The sequence below is a fragment of the Terrapene carolina genome, unplaced genomic scaffold, assembly GCF_002925995.2.
Source record: "Terrapene carolina triunguis isolate 2854851 unplaced genomic scaffold, T_m_triunguis-2.0 Scaffold96, whole genome shotgun sequence".
Lineage (NCBI taxonomy): Eukaryota > Metazoa > Chordata > Testudines > Emydidae > Terrapene > Terrapene triunguis.
In genome coordinates, this window is record NW_020664447.1 from 44,246,334 (window position 1) to 44,263,614 (window position 17,281).

Consider the following 17,281-nt stretch of genomic DNA (forward strand, 5'->3'; position numbering starts at 1 on the left):
CTCCCCCGCCCCCCCCGGCGGCCAGAGAGCCGGGGGCAGGGCGGCGAGAGGGCGGCGAGCCCCGGCTGGGGCTCGGCTCGGCTCTCCCCCCGGCGGCCAGAGCGCCGCGCCGCCCCCCTCCAGGTGCCGCCCCAAGCACCCGCTTGGGTGCTTGGTGCCTGGAGCCGGCCCTGCTTCCTGAATGTTATAATCTGTATTATAATGTAACTTCTAATACATGTAGAGACACACACTTAGGTTATAACAGGAGCTAGTTGCAAGTGTTTATAGTTAAATCTGAAATATGCTTTGCATTGTAACCTCTCCTTTTCATGTGCTCAGCTCTTGCTTAAATATTTCATTTTTGGTCTCAAATGTTCTATGTTCTGCCCAAAGATGAATTATTTTTCAGAGCTGAAACAAAGTCCATGCAGACATTTTTTTTAGTTCTCAGAGGAATAAAACAAGTATGCTTTTGTTGCTGGCACAGAGGTGCCCGAGGCAAAGCAACAGGGGTTCGTTGCCCGGCGTGCTTCGCGCCAATAAACACACCAGGTGGAGAAGCAAACAAAGTTTATTTGAGATCTCAAAGCGGTGCTAGGAGACAGGCACGTCTCAAATCGAGCACACTAACAGAAACAGTTTTTTTTCCTTTATACCTTTACAGTCAAGCCTCACCCCCCCCTTCCCCCGCTACCCCTCCCTTCTCTCCCCCCATTCCTCTCTCTCTCTCTACCCCTCCCATCCCTGGTAACAATTACTAAGCAAATAGCAATTACATTTAAGCAGTTAGTTTATGTTGGCAGCTATAAGTTCAGCTCGTTAGTAACTTCTTGAACTACTATCTTGTCCCGTTCCTTTGATTTCCTTCGGCCAGAGGTATGCAGGCCTCATTATACTGCAAAAAGGGGGGTTTACCACTGATATCAAGCTGCTTACACATTTCACTTGCACCTGGCTTTTGAGGTCGATTAGAGTTTAAACATGGAAGGAGTTTGGTTCAGGCCTAGTGCAGGAAGGCTTCATTGACACTTGTGATTTTCCACCCTCCTGAGTCACCTGGCGTGATGGTGATGCCTGGTGACGTCAACACTTTTCTTACATTAAAGTCAACCACTTTTAAAAATAGGTCTTTGTCCAAACTAGCTGAAATATGAAAGCTGACACATAGAGCCGACTTATCCTTCATTTGAAATATAGTGCCTGTGTTTGGCCTGAAAAAATGGTTTTCATTTACACTTGTGGCAAGGTACACATTCCCTGCCCTGGCAAATGAGAAGTTAACGATTTAGGCTAACTGACAGGTGATCCAGGGGGAGGCCATAAAAGCATGTTTCTAAAACACTGAGAGAGAGATTGTCTGTGAGCAGGTTCATCTCTGGGCAAGAAATCCTGGCTTGGGGCTTGTTTGATTAATTTGAATCTTTTGCTAACTGTTGATCTCACTGAAATATAAAGTTCTCTCTTAGAAAAAGATAGAAGTGGCTGATTTTGGGTTTTTGTTCTGAGTCCTTTCTTTAACCTACATTAATGTTGTGAACCTTTGAGAACAACATAGTGTGAAAATGCAGTATGTTTTTTCCAACTGTAGTAGGTGGCATCCTGTACTTAGGGGCAATGTGCCTTGCCTGTGCTGTGTGCTCTCTCTGAAACTAGATAAGAGGCAGCAGTTGGACTTTGCCTCCAGCAAGTGCCTTGTCCCTATGTCTTGAACATGAGATACACCATGAAAAGCAGCCTTGGAGTGCTTGCAGATGTCCCGATAGAGCTTTAAAAAGTTCCCAAGAGGAGTCAATAGACAGTTCATGGGCACGCAAGTTCTAATGAATTGCTGTTGGCTCAAGAATGTAGCACAAGCTGGAAGCAAGGTTGACTCAAGTTGAATGTGTCACACAGCTCCTATCATCTCAACCTAGCTTTTGTTCTAAAAAAACTAAACACTTATGAAGAAAACTGTTGAAGTTGTTGACTGTAGTATGATGGTGGATTCTATGGGATTTCACCTTTCCACAAATTAGCATTATATGTTAGAAATATTGGGCTAGATTAATCCCTGTACTGGTTTCTGAGGTGGCTTGCACCTCTTCCATTCAGGGATTTGTGGAGGCCAGTGCAAGCTTGTGCCTCTATTGTAATGGCTCCTATGAACATGCCTCCCTGTCTGTCCCCACCCTGCTCTGGAATGTTCCCTGAGCTTGTTATTCCTGAATAGGTGGCATACAAACCCCCTTGCCCCTGCACTACTGTCATGGATCCTTGGCACCAGCCCAGCTGCCACAAAGGAGCCATAGGGCAATGAGTAATTGGGCCAATTGTTGAGACAGCACTGGATGGCAGAAGGAATGGTAATAAGATAAAGCCTTTTGCCTCTATAGGGTGTTCAGATCCATCCCAAGTAAGTCACAGTTGTGACCACAAGTAACAATCATTTGACTGTTCAGTGGTTTTAGTCTAGTTCCAAATGGATAAGTGTCCACATAATCAAACCCCCCTACCATCATGATTGGCACCCTTGTTAGTAAGCTGAGCAGAGAGCGGGATGGTTATGGTGACTCTTTCACTAATAGGTCAGGGCTGATATACCTATTGGTGTGGGGAATGTTGCCCTGCTGCTGCTAGTTCATTACTTGCTCTATGAATAAACACAGAAAGAGATTATTTCTTTGAATTCTTGGGAGGTACTGAAATACTGCTGGGCTGGTTATCCTAGACAGAGAGGATTTCAGTCTTCACATCTAAATGTCCAGCACCCTTCGTAATCAATATCACTCATTCAAAAATATTTCTAAAGAATCATTCATTATCTGGAAGTATGTGTTGTGATGTGACAGGATATAGACCGTACAAAAATGAGGGCAAACACCAGCGAATAAGACTGAGACCCTATCATGGAGTATATATGTGTATCCAATAGGCACGCATCTATATTTCTGGAGAAACTTTCCTGACAGGTAGAAGAGCCACAGTTGGAAACTCTTACTGAGGGATACAGCAATTACCTGCCAACAAGTGAACCAATTAAAGAGCTATGAAGGATGTGTGGTGTAGAAAGCCTGAAGCTATCAAGTTAACTGCTCAAGGTCAGATTATAGTTTGGAATACTAACCCTAACCCTCTCCCCCCTGTTTTAGCAGGTGCTACTCTGAAGTAACAGTCATTCACATTCAATCCTATGTAAGTTGTTACGAGTTTAACCCATCCAGAAACCCTATTATAGCGAGTGATTCCTGGAGCCCCATGGAATTTAGATACAATGTGCACCCCCCCCCCCAAAAGGCAGCTTGCTGCACCATCTAGTGGATGAAAAGGGACTTTATGAATTTCTTTAGTTTTTCATCAAGAATTTTTAACAAATTGTTTTAAAATTATTTCATTACCTAGTTTACTAATATTTTAAACAGTAAAAGTTAATTAGTTTTGAAAATGTAGTTTACATTTCACTTATTCTTGTCCATTCTCCTAGTTTTAGGGTGACCAGATGTCCCAATTTTATAGGGACAATCCTGATATTGGAGGCTTTTTCTTATATAGAAGCCTATTACCCCCGTCCTGACTTTTCACGCTTGCTGTCTGGTCACCCTACCCAGTTTGGACAACAGAAAAGGGTCTCGTGAGTTTCAATGTAGGTTTTCTAGCCAGTGAGGGGGGTTTCGCTTCAGCAGGGAGTTGAAAGTTGCCGCTAGTGGCCCGCTCTCTGTCCCGTCTGAAAGGCGGGGCTGACGGCGCTGTGCTTACGCTGGGCCCGAGCTTGCCAGGCTTAGTCACACTATTCGCTTATTTACAGAACAGAGCTTGAATTTCAACGAGAGCACTTGCAGCGTCAGGTCTGAACCATGAGAAAAGGTGGCACGACGAGCCCCTTACAAAGGGAGCAGAGCGGAGCGGCCCCTCCTCTTCGCCACGAACGGGTGGGTGGAAGATGAACCCCCCCTCAGCTAGGTGCACAGAGGCAGGGCCTGCTCCGGACAGCGATTCCCCCCCGTGAATGGTACCGCCCACTCTCAGGCGACGGCAGGGAGTAAAGAGAGTGGGTTACAGTTCTCGCGAGAAATAAACTAGGACGTGGAGACCGTAGTTGTTGGTTGGCATGGAAACGGCGTTCCCGGACGTACTGTGCACGGGAGCGCAGCGAGGCTGGGAAAGGGGCTCGGTGCGCCAGCCGGCACAGGGAGGGTAGCGGAGCGGGGCACGCGCGACCCCGCGCTGAGTCCGTTGTTGCAGCGCCTGGCTGCGCTCCCGCAGGGTGAGTGTAGGGGCGGAGCTGGGTGGAGTCGGGGTCACACACGCTGTGGGCTCTGGTCTGTTGCCCTCCATAGGGCTGGGAGCTGAGGGTCTGTTGGAGGGGAGGGCAGGGCTGCTGGAACAATTTTTATAGTGGGGGCTCTGAGTGCCATTGAACCAAACTGTAAATCCTGTTTCTGATGGAAACCACATCGAGTCGGGGGTGCAGTAGCACCCCTAGTTCTTGCACCTGTGGATGAGGGGAGCGGGGGGCTCCTCCCCAGAGCCTCGCCCTCGCTGCATCCCCTGTAATGGGCAGCACAGGAAGACGACATACAGGGCATTCTCCAGAGGGGAGCTAACCAGGGCCATGCATCCCACTGGTTGCCCCAGAGCAGGAGCTCCATGCTGCTGGGCCCGAGAAGTGTATTCTGCTGCCTGGGTTTGCACTGTTCCAAATGCACCCACACACAGTGTGGCAGAGCACTGAAGGGGGCCATGTGCCAAGCGTTGTCTGGCAGCAGCACCCGCCACTAATCTTGAGGGAAGCACGCCTGGCGGCCCAGGTATTTGCATCCTGCTGTCTCAAGGAAGAGACTTCTTGGGTGTAGTTTATTCCTTGTACATGATGGAATAACCAGTGTGCAAGAAGTGCTTCAGCTATGTGATTGGCAATGTCTGATTACATCTGTTGCTGTTGGCTGTTTTGTAGCTGTGTTGGTCCCGGATGTGAGAGTGACCAGGTGGGTCAGATAATATCTTTTATTGGACCAGCTTCTGGTGGTGAAAGAGACATGCTTTTGAGGTACATGGATATCTTCTTTAGGTCTGGGAAAGGTGATCTTTTAAAAAATCATTTTTAAAAGAGTATCTTTCCCACACCTGAAGAAGAGCACCTTGTAGCTCAAGAGCTGGTCTCTTTCATCACCAGAAGCTAGTCCAATAAAATATATTGCCTCATCTGTATTTTCTCTCTTACATCTGTTATTAGCATATCTTTCAGCAACCCAAAGAAATATCTAAAATAGACTCAAATATCTTGTCATGTGGCTTATGCTCTCACTTTGGATTAATTGCTTGCACCTAGCCATATAGGGAATTTCAGTCCTTTTCTTTCCATGCTTCTTGAAAAGAAACAATTTTGAATTAATTGAAAACTTTGGCAAAAGTATCTATGAAGCTTAGTTTTAAAAGTTTTCATTTTGGTTTTTGTGGGGCTTTTTTTCCTTTTTCCTTTTCTTTTTTTAATGCTCTTTCTTCTTTTTTTGCTAAGTCCCACCCTTGTTTCCATTTAGTAACTGAGAAAGGGAGGAAAGAAACTGAAAAATATAAGACAAAATTTTTGTTTTAGTGAAAAAACAATTTCTGATGGCCCAAAATGCTCCTTGACTAAGTTTGAGAATTTTTGACCACCTCAGAAAACTAGATATAAAGAGAAATAAAATGTAAATATATTTTTCAAGTTAACTATTTTAGGAAAATATATCTGAAAGAACACAACAGGAAGAAATTATATGTGTGAGAAGTTGCAGAAGTTTATGACGTACTTCTCACCTTTCTGTCTCCCAGGCTCACTACTTCAGTGTTAAATTTGACTTTTCTCTTTTTTCCTCTGTCCATTCTCTTGCTAAGTCTTATTTCTTACTCTTTAATCAGAGTTTCTTCTATTTGATATCCCCATTGATTAAACTCCTTGTTTTTGCAATAGTCAAGTCTCGTGTGGATTTACTTTCCATATGCTTTACGAGGCTCATCATTTATCTCAGGCATTTGGGGAGGACAGTGTCTGAAGGTTTGGGAAGATTTATCTGGGCTTGGAGTGTGTGTCATTGCTCATCCTTCCATAAATAAATAAGATCAACCTACCATGTAACTATGTAATTGTATGAAATGTTTTAATATGAATGTACATTTAAAGTGTTGCAGCCGAAATATAGGATGTGGAGCCAATTGATTGAATGATTAAAAGCTTTGCAAATCAGAATAAATAAGTACTGTAAATTTCTCCTTTCTGTCATACCTGCCTCTTTTCTGTGTTTGTAAAATGCTGTGTAAATGTAATGTTCTGTATATATGATTTTAAATAATAATAATATTGTGGTATGCCTTACACTGAAGTGAAAGTCATATTGCTCACTGCTATTTGACTGTAGCATACATTTCACATCATTTACTGGGATGTATTCTATATGTCCACTAAATACTCCAACCTTGCTGTTTTCTTTTGTTTGATGCTATCTTTGTTGAGCCAAGATTTAAAATGGTCTGTTTCGCTATTTCTTCTTGGTGAGAACATTTTTAGGGATTGAACACGCTGTTCAGATACACTTATAGTGCCTGCCTCCAACCTACTTAATTTTTGGCTGGGTCTGGGACCCTATATAACTCATATACCTAACTTTGTTTTGCACTTTTCTTAAACGTATGTGTATTGTATACATTGTTTATAAAGGTTGTATAATTTGTTAGGGGTAGGACTTGTAGTTTTGTTTAATTTGTTGCCTAAGCCTTTTGGGGTTTTTTGTTTAATAAATAAGCTATTGATATGTGGTAGCATTTGTTGTTCTCTGTCTGTCCATTTTAGATCACAATGGATATTACAAGGGGAAACTTGGATGAAATTTCAAGGCCTGCATCTAGCTCAAGAGCACATCCTGTAAGCAGAGCTTTAAGTGCATCTTTGGAGGTTCTAACACCAGACCCATGCTTGTCAAAGGTATGAGCTTTGGCATGTCACAACTTCCAGGTGTCTTATTTTTCCCTATCTATAAAATGAAAAGAATAAACCTTTGTAAAATATTTATAACGTGCTTTATGGATGGAAAACTGATATGTAAATGCTAGTCAGTATTATCATAGAAAGAAAGTAACTTAAAATGCAGTTCTAGTTTCAAGAGTGAGTGTGTGCACACAGGTCAGCTCTTTGTATGTATTTAGAGTAATATTTGCTTGCTTTAATGACTTACATAAATCTGTACTACTTTTCCCCTCTATTAGCCTAGATCATATTCTGTTTTATGTACCACTAGTCAAATTGTTAACTAAATTCTTCCCTCAATTAAACCTTTGTTACCCCATTGATAACAGGAGGGTTGCCCAGATGTAACTTGGGACAGAGTTTGTAATGGTTCGTGGGGTACCCAGGACTGTGAATCACCTTGTTAAAACCTCCCTTCTGCCTCCAGTGTGAGGGAGACTTTCTTGTGTTTAATTGTATATTAGCTCCTTGACACCACCAGTCTGTTAGCTGCCCAAACAAAGTCCACTAGGCTAGGCCATGTCAGCTCTTACTTTGCCTTGCAGATTATGAATAGGTGCACCCCAGTCCCTGAGCCTCTTTTCAGCATTCCCCTGTAGTGTCCAGCCTCTTATCATAGAATATCAGGGTTGGAAGGGACCTCAGGAGGTCATCTAGTCCAACCCCCTGCTCAAAGCAGGACCAATTCCCAACTAAATCATCCCAGCCAGGGCTTTGTCACGCCGGGCCTTAAAAACCTCCAAGGAAGGAGACTCCACCACCTCCTTAGGTAACGCATTCCAGTGCTTCACCACCCTCCTAGTGAAATAGTGTTTCCTAATATCCAACCAAGACCTCCCCCACTGCAACTTGAGACCATTGCTCCTTGTTCTGTCATCTGCCACCATTGAGAACAGCTGAGTTCCATCCTCTTTGGAACCCCCCTTCAGGTAGTTGAAGGCTGCTATTAAATCCCACCTCATTCTTCTCTTCTGGAGACTAAACAATCCCAGTTCCCTCAGCCTCTCCTCATAAGTCATGCGCTCCAGACCCCTAATCATTTTTGTTGCCCTCCACTGGACTCTTTCCAATTTTTCCACATCCTTCTTGTAGTGTGGGGTCCAAAACTGGACACAGTACTCCAGATGAGGCCTCACCAATGTCGAATAAAGGGGAACGATCACGTCCCTCGATCTGCTGGCAATGCCCCTACTTATACAGCCCAAAATGCCGTTAGCCTTCTTGGCAACAAGAGCACACTGTTGACTCATATCCAGCTTCTCATCCACTGTGACCCCTAGGTCCTTTTCTGCAGAACTGCTACCTAGCCATTCGGTCCCTAGTCTGTAGCTCTGCATGGGATTCTTCCGTCCTAGGTGCAAGATTCTGCACTTGTCCTTGTTGAACCTCATCAGGTTTCTTTTGGCCCAATCCTCTAATTTGTCTAGGTCCCTCTGTATCCGATCCCTACCCTCTAGGTATCTACCACACCTCCTAGTTTAGTGTCATCGGCAAACTTGCTGAGAGTGCAGTCCACACCATCCTCCAGATCATTAATAAAGATATTAAACAAAACCGGCCCCAGGACCGACCCTTGGGGCACTCTGCTTGAAACTGGCTGCCAACTAGACATGGAGCCATTGATCACTACCCGTTGAGCCCAACGATCTAGCCAGCTTTCTATCCACCTTACAGTCCATTCTTCCAGCCCATACTTCTTTAACTTGGCAGCAAGAATACTGTGGGAGACTGTATCAAAAGCTTTGCTAAAGTCAAGGAATAACACATCCACTGCTTTCCCCTCATCCACTGAGATAGGCACTCATGGTTGTGAGACATGAGTCTCTTATCCGCTAAACACTCACAGAAATATCAGGTCTGCTGGCCCCAGGGAACAGTGTACACACCATCTTGAATGATTCAACTCAGGATCATCTTTGTGTATGGTATCACAGCACTGAGATATATTTTTAGTGAAAACGACGATACATTTATTATCAAAGATTTGAGATTCAGGCAATAGTAAAAATAATGGAAACAAAGGGAATGTATAAAACAAAATCATAACATGATTTCTAAAGACTAAACTTAATAGACTAACCTTCTGTCTATAGACGTTTATTTCACCCTAAATGTCGTTTGCAGCATTTCAGCCAAGGTTAGTTGTGATCCTGTTTTCCAGAATGTAATTGCACTGCCTGATTACTTCCTAAGTGGAGGATAAAGGGATGTCTTCCTTACCTTCTCCTTCTATCCCCCAAAGTTCATAGCCTGTACCCAGAGTTTATTCTCCAGTGTGCTGCCTTCCTGTTGATTTCACATCCCTCCACCTGTTGACTTTGTATGGAAATGTGGCTTCCATTGTGTCGACTTACAATGCTCAGTTTACATGCTGACAGAGAGAAGAATAAACATCTTTCCTTTGGCAAACAGAAAACTTGTTTGTCAGCTCTGCTTTTGATACAGGCTATCACTCTGTCTGAAGTGTCTCACAACTATGAGTGCCTATCTCAGTACAGGGTGTCAGAAACTGGGAAGACACTCCAAACTGATGGTATGTTCTATAATTAGATTTCACCAACCCAGTAACAAATATGAACTCCTGGATCATTATAACAGTCTTACTGTGAAGTCACAGACAGTCCCCTTAGGCTCTCCAGTCTATCTTGCTACCAAAGCAGGCTGGACTTAGTGATTAAGTGATCGCTCTCACCAAAAATCACACAATATTCAGGTTGCTTCCAGTCCCCAAGAGACCAGTAATTTACCTTAGATCAATTGGTACCCTAGATCTTACACCAAAGACACTGCCTGTAGTTCATGACAGGATTGGCTATCTACAGGCTTATTATCTTGGAAAAAGGCTTGAGTTATTTACAGGTTAAAGCAAGCTAACATGCACACTAATGAGTTGCAGTTTAAAACCTAAGAGTCACAGAGTTGTAGTGATCTGTCAATTCAAAACGTCTTTCAGAGCAAACCCAAGGATAATCTCTTACTTCAGTTTAAATTCTCTGGCCCTGTAAGAGTTCAAACAGCAAAGAGACGAAAAATTCTCTCGTGACCCTGTTTTCTTTTACAGTTAGGCCTACACGACAGAGTTAGGCTGTCTTACGTCGACATAACCATGTTAGTGTCTTCACTAAAATTTTGCTCCTGCTGCTGTAACTTACTTGCTATGCCAACTTAACTCCACCTCCATAAGTGACGTAGAGTTTAGATTGACATAGACTGTTAGTGGCCTCCAGGAGGTGTCCCATGATGCCCCACCTTGACCACTCTGGTCACCGTTGTGAATTCTGCTGCCCAGTGTCCAGGTACACAGGAAGTTGCCTCTCCCCTTTAAAGCCCCGTGAATTTTTGAAATGGCATTCCACGTTTGCTCAGCTTGGAGAGCTCACATAGCAACTCTCAAGCATATCTGACAACTTCCTAGCTGATCTTGCTGGTTCCATGCTGCAGATGTGCTCCTGCCTGGAGTACACAAGAAATGTTTGATCTCCTGAGTCTGTGGGGAGAAGAGGCTGTGCAGGCACAGCTCCAATCCAGCCATAGAAATGTCAACATCTATGAGCAGATTGCTTGGGTCATGGAGGAGGAGGGCTATAAGAGGGAGCAGCAGCATGAAAGCCAAGGAGATGCAGCTGGCAAACCAGAAGGCAAGGGAGGTTAATAATTGCTCTGGTGCGGAGCCATTGACCTGCTGCTTTTACACAGAGCTGCATACCATCCTTGAACGAGACCCCACCACCACCCAAAAGAGTCTCATGGATAGTTAGAAAGTGTTACAGGCCCCCACTGTGAACAGCGAAGAGCAGAAGGAATATGGGGAACAGGCGACCGATGAATCCAGCTGTGCAGCAAGCCAGGACATGTTTTTGAATCCTGCGCAGTCCAGCCAGTCCTTACAGTCCAGGACAGGCAAGCATGATGCAGGGAAAGGAACCTTTGGTAAGTATGCAGTTTGCTTTGATATTGCAGGGATGGAACCCACAAAGTACCAAGACATAGATGTTGATTTACTCTTTTTTTTCTTATGCTAGATGAGGTAGTGAAACAACCAATAGAGGTAGAGTTGCCATCTGCTTTTCATTCCCCTGTGGAGTTCAGCAGAGGGAGCCCTATAGAACAGTTTGTTTATGTGCACCAGGACGTCCTATGAATCCTCCAGAGATCTCAAGGAAACTTTCCTGGAGGTAGTCTGCAATTCTCTGCTGAAGTTTTCTGGGAGGGCTGCCTGATTTCTTCCACTGCAATAGGCTGCTTTCCCATGCCACTTAGCGATTACATCCTCAGACATCATTGCAGCACACAGCCTAGCAGTATATGGCCCCAGTCGGCAGTTGCACGCCTGCAGGCCCTGTTCCCTTTCAGCCTCCGTTACCCTCAGGAGTGAGATATCAGCGAAAATCATGACCGCCTGTGGAAATCGGTGCCAGTATTCAGTTCAGTTGCCCAATATGCATGTAATCATGGCCGTGAGCTATGCCCCCTTATTTCCCTAACTCGCCCCTTTCCCCCAGGGCCATGCTCACCATAGCTGGGACGGTCACCATGATCTATCAGTCCCAAAGAGAAGTGATTTAGTGCTCGCAACTTGTGTGGCTCAAGGGCAGTGAGTTCTGTATAGCAGGTTTCCATTTATCTTGTGAATACACTCACAATTGCACCTATGTGCATTGTATCTTTTGCAGCTGGAAATGTGGCCTTGAGGCTCTTTCCATCCACACCAGTGGAGCAGCTCAGCCAGATAGGGAGGAGAACAAAGAGGACATGGGATGACATGTTCCAAGAGATCCTGTAAGCCTCTGCTGCTTTGGCTACTGAGCACTGGGCTTGGAGAATCACCCCCGCAGACAGCATGACCAGGGATAGAGCAGAGAGGAGAAAGATGTGGGAAATGGACAGGGAAGCGCAGCAGGAGATGCTAGCGCTTCTCCAGCAGCAAACAGACATGCTGCAAACTCTTGTTGACCATCAGGTTCAACAGTATCATGCTCACCTTCCTCTGCAGCCCATAGAAAACGATATTCTGGGACTTCCTTACACACACACACAGATTCCACATAGCGGCTGGGGCCGCTGCACTACCACTCTACCTCGGGGAGAGTACAGGCAGTCACAGCTGCACATGCACTGACCTGTGAAAGACCCAGTTGGTGTATGTGTTTCTGAAATGGAAATGACTGTTGTTTCCCCTTCAAAAGTTCTTTTCCCTTTATTTATTAAGTTTTATTTAGTTATAATGTGTCTGTTTGCCTGGGCATGGAATAAAACTCTATTTATGGAAACTTAATTCATCTTTATTAGTTCACAACATATGCTGGGTGGGGTGCTAGTAATAGGTGCATTTGCAATGTTATATTACTACACACACAGCACTCATTACAAGATTCATACTGGGTGCAAAAGAGCAGTGCCAGGTAGAGCACACTACAGCAACACACATTACTGTGGCTCACTATTGAAATGGTCTTTCAAAGCCTCTCTGAGCCAAAGAGCTTTGTGTTGAGCTCTTCTTATAGCCCTGGTATCTGGCCACTCAAAATCAGCAGACAGCTGTTCCATGTCTGCCCTCCACCCCAGCAGAAACTTTTCCCCCTTTGCTTCACAGATTTTATGCAGGACCCAGCAGGCAGCTATAACCAGCGGGATACTTTTGTCACTGAAGTCCAATCTCATGAGTAGACAATGCCAGCGACCTTTTAAATGACCAAAGGCACATTCAAGTGTCATTCTGCATCTGCTGAACCAGTAGTTAAAGCGCTCCTTGCTGCTGTCGACATGGCCGGGGTAGGGTTTCATGAGCCATGGGAATAAGGGGTAGGCTGGGTCTCCCAGGCTCACTGTTGGTATTTCAGTATTCCCAGTGTTAATCTGCCGGTCTGAAAAGAAAGTCTCTGCTTGCAGCTTTCTGAACAGTCCTGTTGGTGTCACTAGGCATCACCCTAGGTAACTCGGGGGGTTGGAAGACCCAAGAGTCGATGAAGCCCCCCCGCTCTAGGCCTAAGTGAATCAAAGCCCCTGCATGTTAAACTTTACTAACCTCACAGGCCAGCAGCTGGGAAGCAGTAGTGATAAGGGAAACCTACATGCTTCTAGCTAAAGGACAAGATTACTTGCAGAAAGAAACAGTGAGAACAAGTTGCACAGCCAAGGTCGTGTAATGTATCCAGAGGGAGAAAGGGGGAGAGGTGGGAATGGAGGGGGGGGAGGTGAGAGAGGGCGGGGGAAGAAGGGAAAGGGTTAGCTGCAAAATGTATAACAGATAAAGGCCGCTTATGTTGGTGTGCTTGATTTGAGACGTGCCTGTCTCCTTGCACCACTTTGAGATCTCAAATAAACTTTGATTGCTTCTCCACCCTGGTGTGTTTATTGGCGTGACACACACCGGGCAACGGACCCCGCTGTTGCTGTCCTCGGGCACTCTGTGCCAGCAACAGTCCTGCGTTTTTAAAGATGCGAGCCTCATGCATCTTCCCTGACCAGCCCACATTCATGTCAATAAAGTGTCCCTAGCGAGCCACCAGCGCTTACATTACTATAGAAAAGTAGCTCTTTTTGTTGATGTACTCAGTGGCAAGGTGGTCAGGTATCAAAATAGGGATGTGTGCGCCATCTATTACCCCACCACAGTTTGGGAACCCCATTGCTGCAAAACCATCCATTATATCCTGCAACTTGCACAGACTCGCAGTCCTTCATAGCAGGACTCAATTAATGGCCCTGCACACTTGCATCACAACAGCCCCCATGGTGGATTTCTCAACTCCAAACTGATTCCCGACTGATCGGTAGCAATCAGGTGTCACAAGTTTCCACAGAGGAATCACCACTTGCTTCTCCACTTCAGTGCAGATCGCATTTTGGTTTTGCTGCACTGGAGGGCTGGGGTGAGCTCTGCACACAGATTCAGGAATGTGGCCTTGCACATCTGAAAGTTCTGCAGCCACTGCTTGTCATCCCAAACCTGCATGACAATGTAATCCCATCAGTCTGTGCTCATTTCTTGGGCCTGGCACCGGCGTGCCACCATCTGCAGTTGCCCCATGAATGCCTCCAACAACTTTGAATTGTTTCTATATCCCACAGCTATCTAGCCTCCACGGACTCATCATGTTCCCCATGGCTCTGCAAATACTTCAGGATCAGGTGCCCCATGCTTGCAATGCTCATCACAATAGTGCAGAGCTGTGCAGGATCCATGCTTCTGACACAGATGACGGGCAGGAAGCATGGGTTTGTGGGGATTTTGAAAAAAGATGTGAAACATTATGGGATGCAGATTAAATTATGGGATGGAGAATACTGCAATTTGGGATGTTGAAATCATGCTCCCAGTCAGGAGTGCATGACTTTTTTGGGCCCCATGAGGCATTGCAAACCTCACAAAAATACCCTGTGCTAGATGGTGGCAAGTTGCACAGTGTAATAAGTACCCAGGGTTCACTGCTCTCTGCATTGATGTAAGCGCTGCTAGTGAGGACATGTGCTGCTGACACGAGGAGTGTAGTTTGGACACGCAAAAGCGATTTAATTACGGTGGCAGCTGTATGCCGACGTAACCTAGGTCCACATAATTTTGTAGTGTAGACATGCCCTTAATCTTCCAGTATGAGACGAGCTGTCTTGCATGTACATTTCTAAGGTGTGATAGGGCCATTCACCAATCCTTTGTGTCACGATGTTCCTTAATATCTCATTTCATCTTGGTAGGCCACCTAAATGGTTTTCCCGTGCCTGGCTTCACAAGTTCAGAGCAAACATTTTCAAAGTTATAAAGCAAAGCTTACATATTTCCTTATGGCATGGAATACAGACATTACAAGTGAGATGAATGCATGCAGCAATTTACAAGCATTTCACAGAGTCTAAACTCTGAATACATTTAGCACACACCTTAACTTTTTATAGTTGTCACAAATTTCAGTAGTGTTGTGACCCTGTGTGCCAGATTGCAACACCACTCACTCGAATTTGGCCCAGCTGCCCCTTCATAGGGGTGGGTAGACCAAATTTGAGTAAGTGGCGTTGTGACCCTCAGTCAGATTTGGTCTGACCACTCCTCTAAAGGGGTGGTTGGGCCAAATTTGACTGAGTGGTGTCGCAGCCTGGCACATGGAGTTGCAACACCACTCAAATTTGAACTAACTGTACCAAAACCACAACTATACCAAACAGCGTCTGCAACTTTTGAACAAAAAGAGTCACAGTTTTCTTACAGGCTTGGGTGACCAGATGTCCCAATTTTATAGGGACAGTCCTGATTTTGGGATTTTTACCTTATATAGGCTCCTATTACCCCCCCATCCCCTGTCCCGATTTTTCACACTTGCTGTCTGGTCACCCTATTACAGGCTTAATGCTGATATATGAGCCAGAAAGGGCACAACTTGACTTTCAGATCCTGGGTTGTGTTTGCGTGGTTAACAGAATAGATGTGACAATATCTCTTATTGGACCAACTTCTGTTGATGAAAGAGACAAGCTTTCAAGCTACACAGAGCTCTTCTTCAACTCTGTGTAACTCAAAAGCTTGTCTCTTTCACCAAGGGAAGTTGGTCCAATAAAAGATTATCCATCTTGTCTATCTAATATCCTGGGACCAACATGGCTACAACTAACACTGCAAACAAGTTAGAATAAATGTCATTGCACTTATAAACTGAGCACACTTGGGAGATCTCATCTAAGTGGAATTCCTGATTAAGCACATCCTGACTAAGGTGAGGGCTCTGTAATGAGTGGATTACAATTAAGAGATGTTTCCAGTGTCATTATTTAATTATTCAACAAATTCCAGTGTAAGTACAGTGTTTGCCCCCACTGTGAAGATATTAATCTTTGAAATCAAATTTGAATTTCAGGGCAAGGAGTGTGGTGTAGCATTAGATCAGTGTCTGGGAATCAGGATGCCAGAGTTAAAGTACTGCATTGACTTGCTGTGAGGTTTTGAGCAACTCATTTTATCACTTTGTGCCGCAGTTCACTCATATGTACAATGAGGATAATACCTACGTACCTGACAGAGGTGTTGTAAAGCTTTTTTATTTGTAAAGTGCTCTGAGATCCTTGGATAGAAGCAGCTGCAGAACTGCAAAGTCTGGTTTGGTGTCACTATTATTAGCAGTCATAAGAAAGAAAAGAAAGTATTTTTAAAAGATTAATACTTTTGTGGAAATTGTTAATTTACATAATTTTTAGGTTTCTTCACCAGTTGATCGTAAAGAAAACAATTCACGAAACAGCAGTGTAGAGGAAGACAAAGATGATGATAGCGAGAAGCATGAAATGAAGAAAATGAGAATATCGCCACAGACTTCTGAGGGGGAAATTAACTGCATTTTCCAGCAGCAGATACAAAATGCTAATGAGCGTCCAGGTATGAGAATGACTAAGTTTACCTTGTCGGTCAGCAATGCCAACTACTGTTATAGAACTTTGGTAAAATTCTACTCTTGAATCTGCAGATGGGGAATTCTGTGTCTGTAAGAACAGAATGATGGAGTCAAAATTCACCCTGTGGATATGAGAGCAGAACTTTGTTCTTAGTATTTCATATTTGCACTTATGTGAATTAACTTGGAGGAGGAAAAAAAAGTCATGGATGACAGGTGCCCTAGCATTTGTCAGTTATCTCAGTTTTTCCAACCTAGCAATTGCAAGTGTACAATATACATCTGAAAAAGAAATATTTTAAATAAAATGAAGTACTGCATTTTCTAATAATAATACTTGGTACTTATAGGAGATCTTCAGATGGAAGGTGCTAATTCACTTTACAGATATTAATAAAATAAAGCTTCCCAATACTTCTCTCACCCTAAAACATGAGTAAGCATATATAGCCATTTTACAGGTAGAGAGATGAAGGCACAGAAAGCTTAAATGACTTGTTCCAGGTCACACCAAGATTCTGCGGTAGGGCCAGGAGTGAAGCAGATTGCTTGATTCCTAGTCCTGTGTTCAAACCACAAGGTCATAATGTACTGGAATGTGCCTTTTCTAGACAGTAATCTGCTGTGGAGTGTTTTTAGAGATGCTATTTTATGATTGACAGGAAGAAAAATTGTACTTTGTTCTTTTGATATTTAACATTTCAGTCAAATATTTTTAAGTTATATGAAATAATCTATATTTTTGTATGGTCTTTTGTCAGAATAGATTTCTAGCTCAGTAGGTTCTGAAGATCAGTGTGTTGAAACTCAAGCTTCTAAATTCAATAAAGCATCTCGGTGGAATGTGAAAGAAGGTATTATTTTTCAGATGCATTGAGTTAACAGAGCAGTAAAACAGATTCTTAGAAAAGGCAAAGGAGGAGTGAGGAGAGGGAAGAGAAGTGTG

The 17,281-nt window shown here is 44.1% G+C and overlaps 1 protein-coding gene across 1 annotated transcript in view; it reads left to right on the top strand.

Moving 5' to 3' along the window:
* The first annotated feature begins 6,790 nt into the window (after positions 1–6,790).
* FSIP1 (fibrous sheath interacting protein 1) overlaps positions 6,791–17,281 on the top strand; it is a 152,890-nt gene continuing 142,399 nt past the window's right edge. The window contains exons 1-2 of the mRNA XM_026651555.1: positions 6,791–6,916; positions 16,142–16,319. Coding sequence (XP_026507340.1) covers positions 6,791–6,916; positions 16,142–16,319 — 304 coding nt within the window. The remainder of the gene's footprint in view (positions 6,917–16,141; positions 16,320–17,281) is intronic.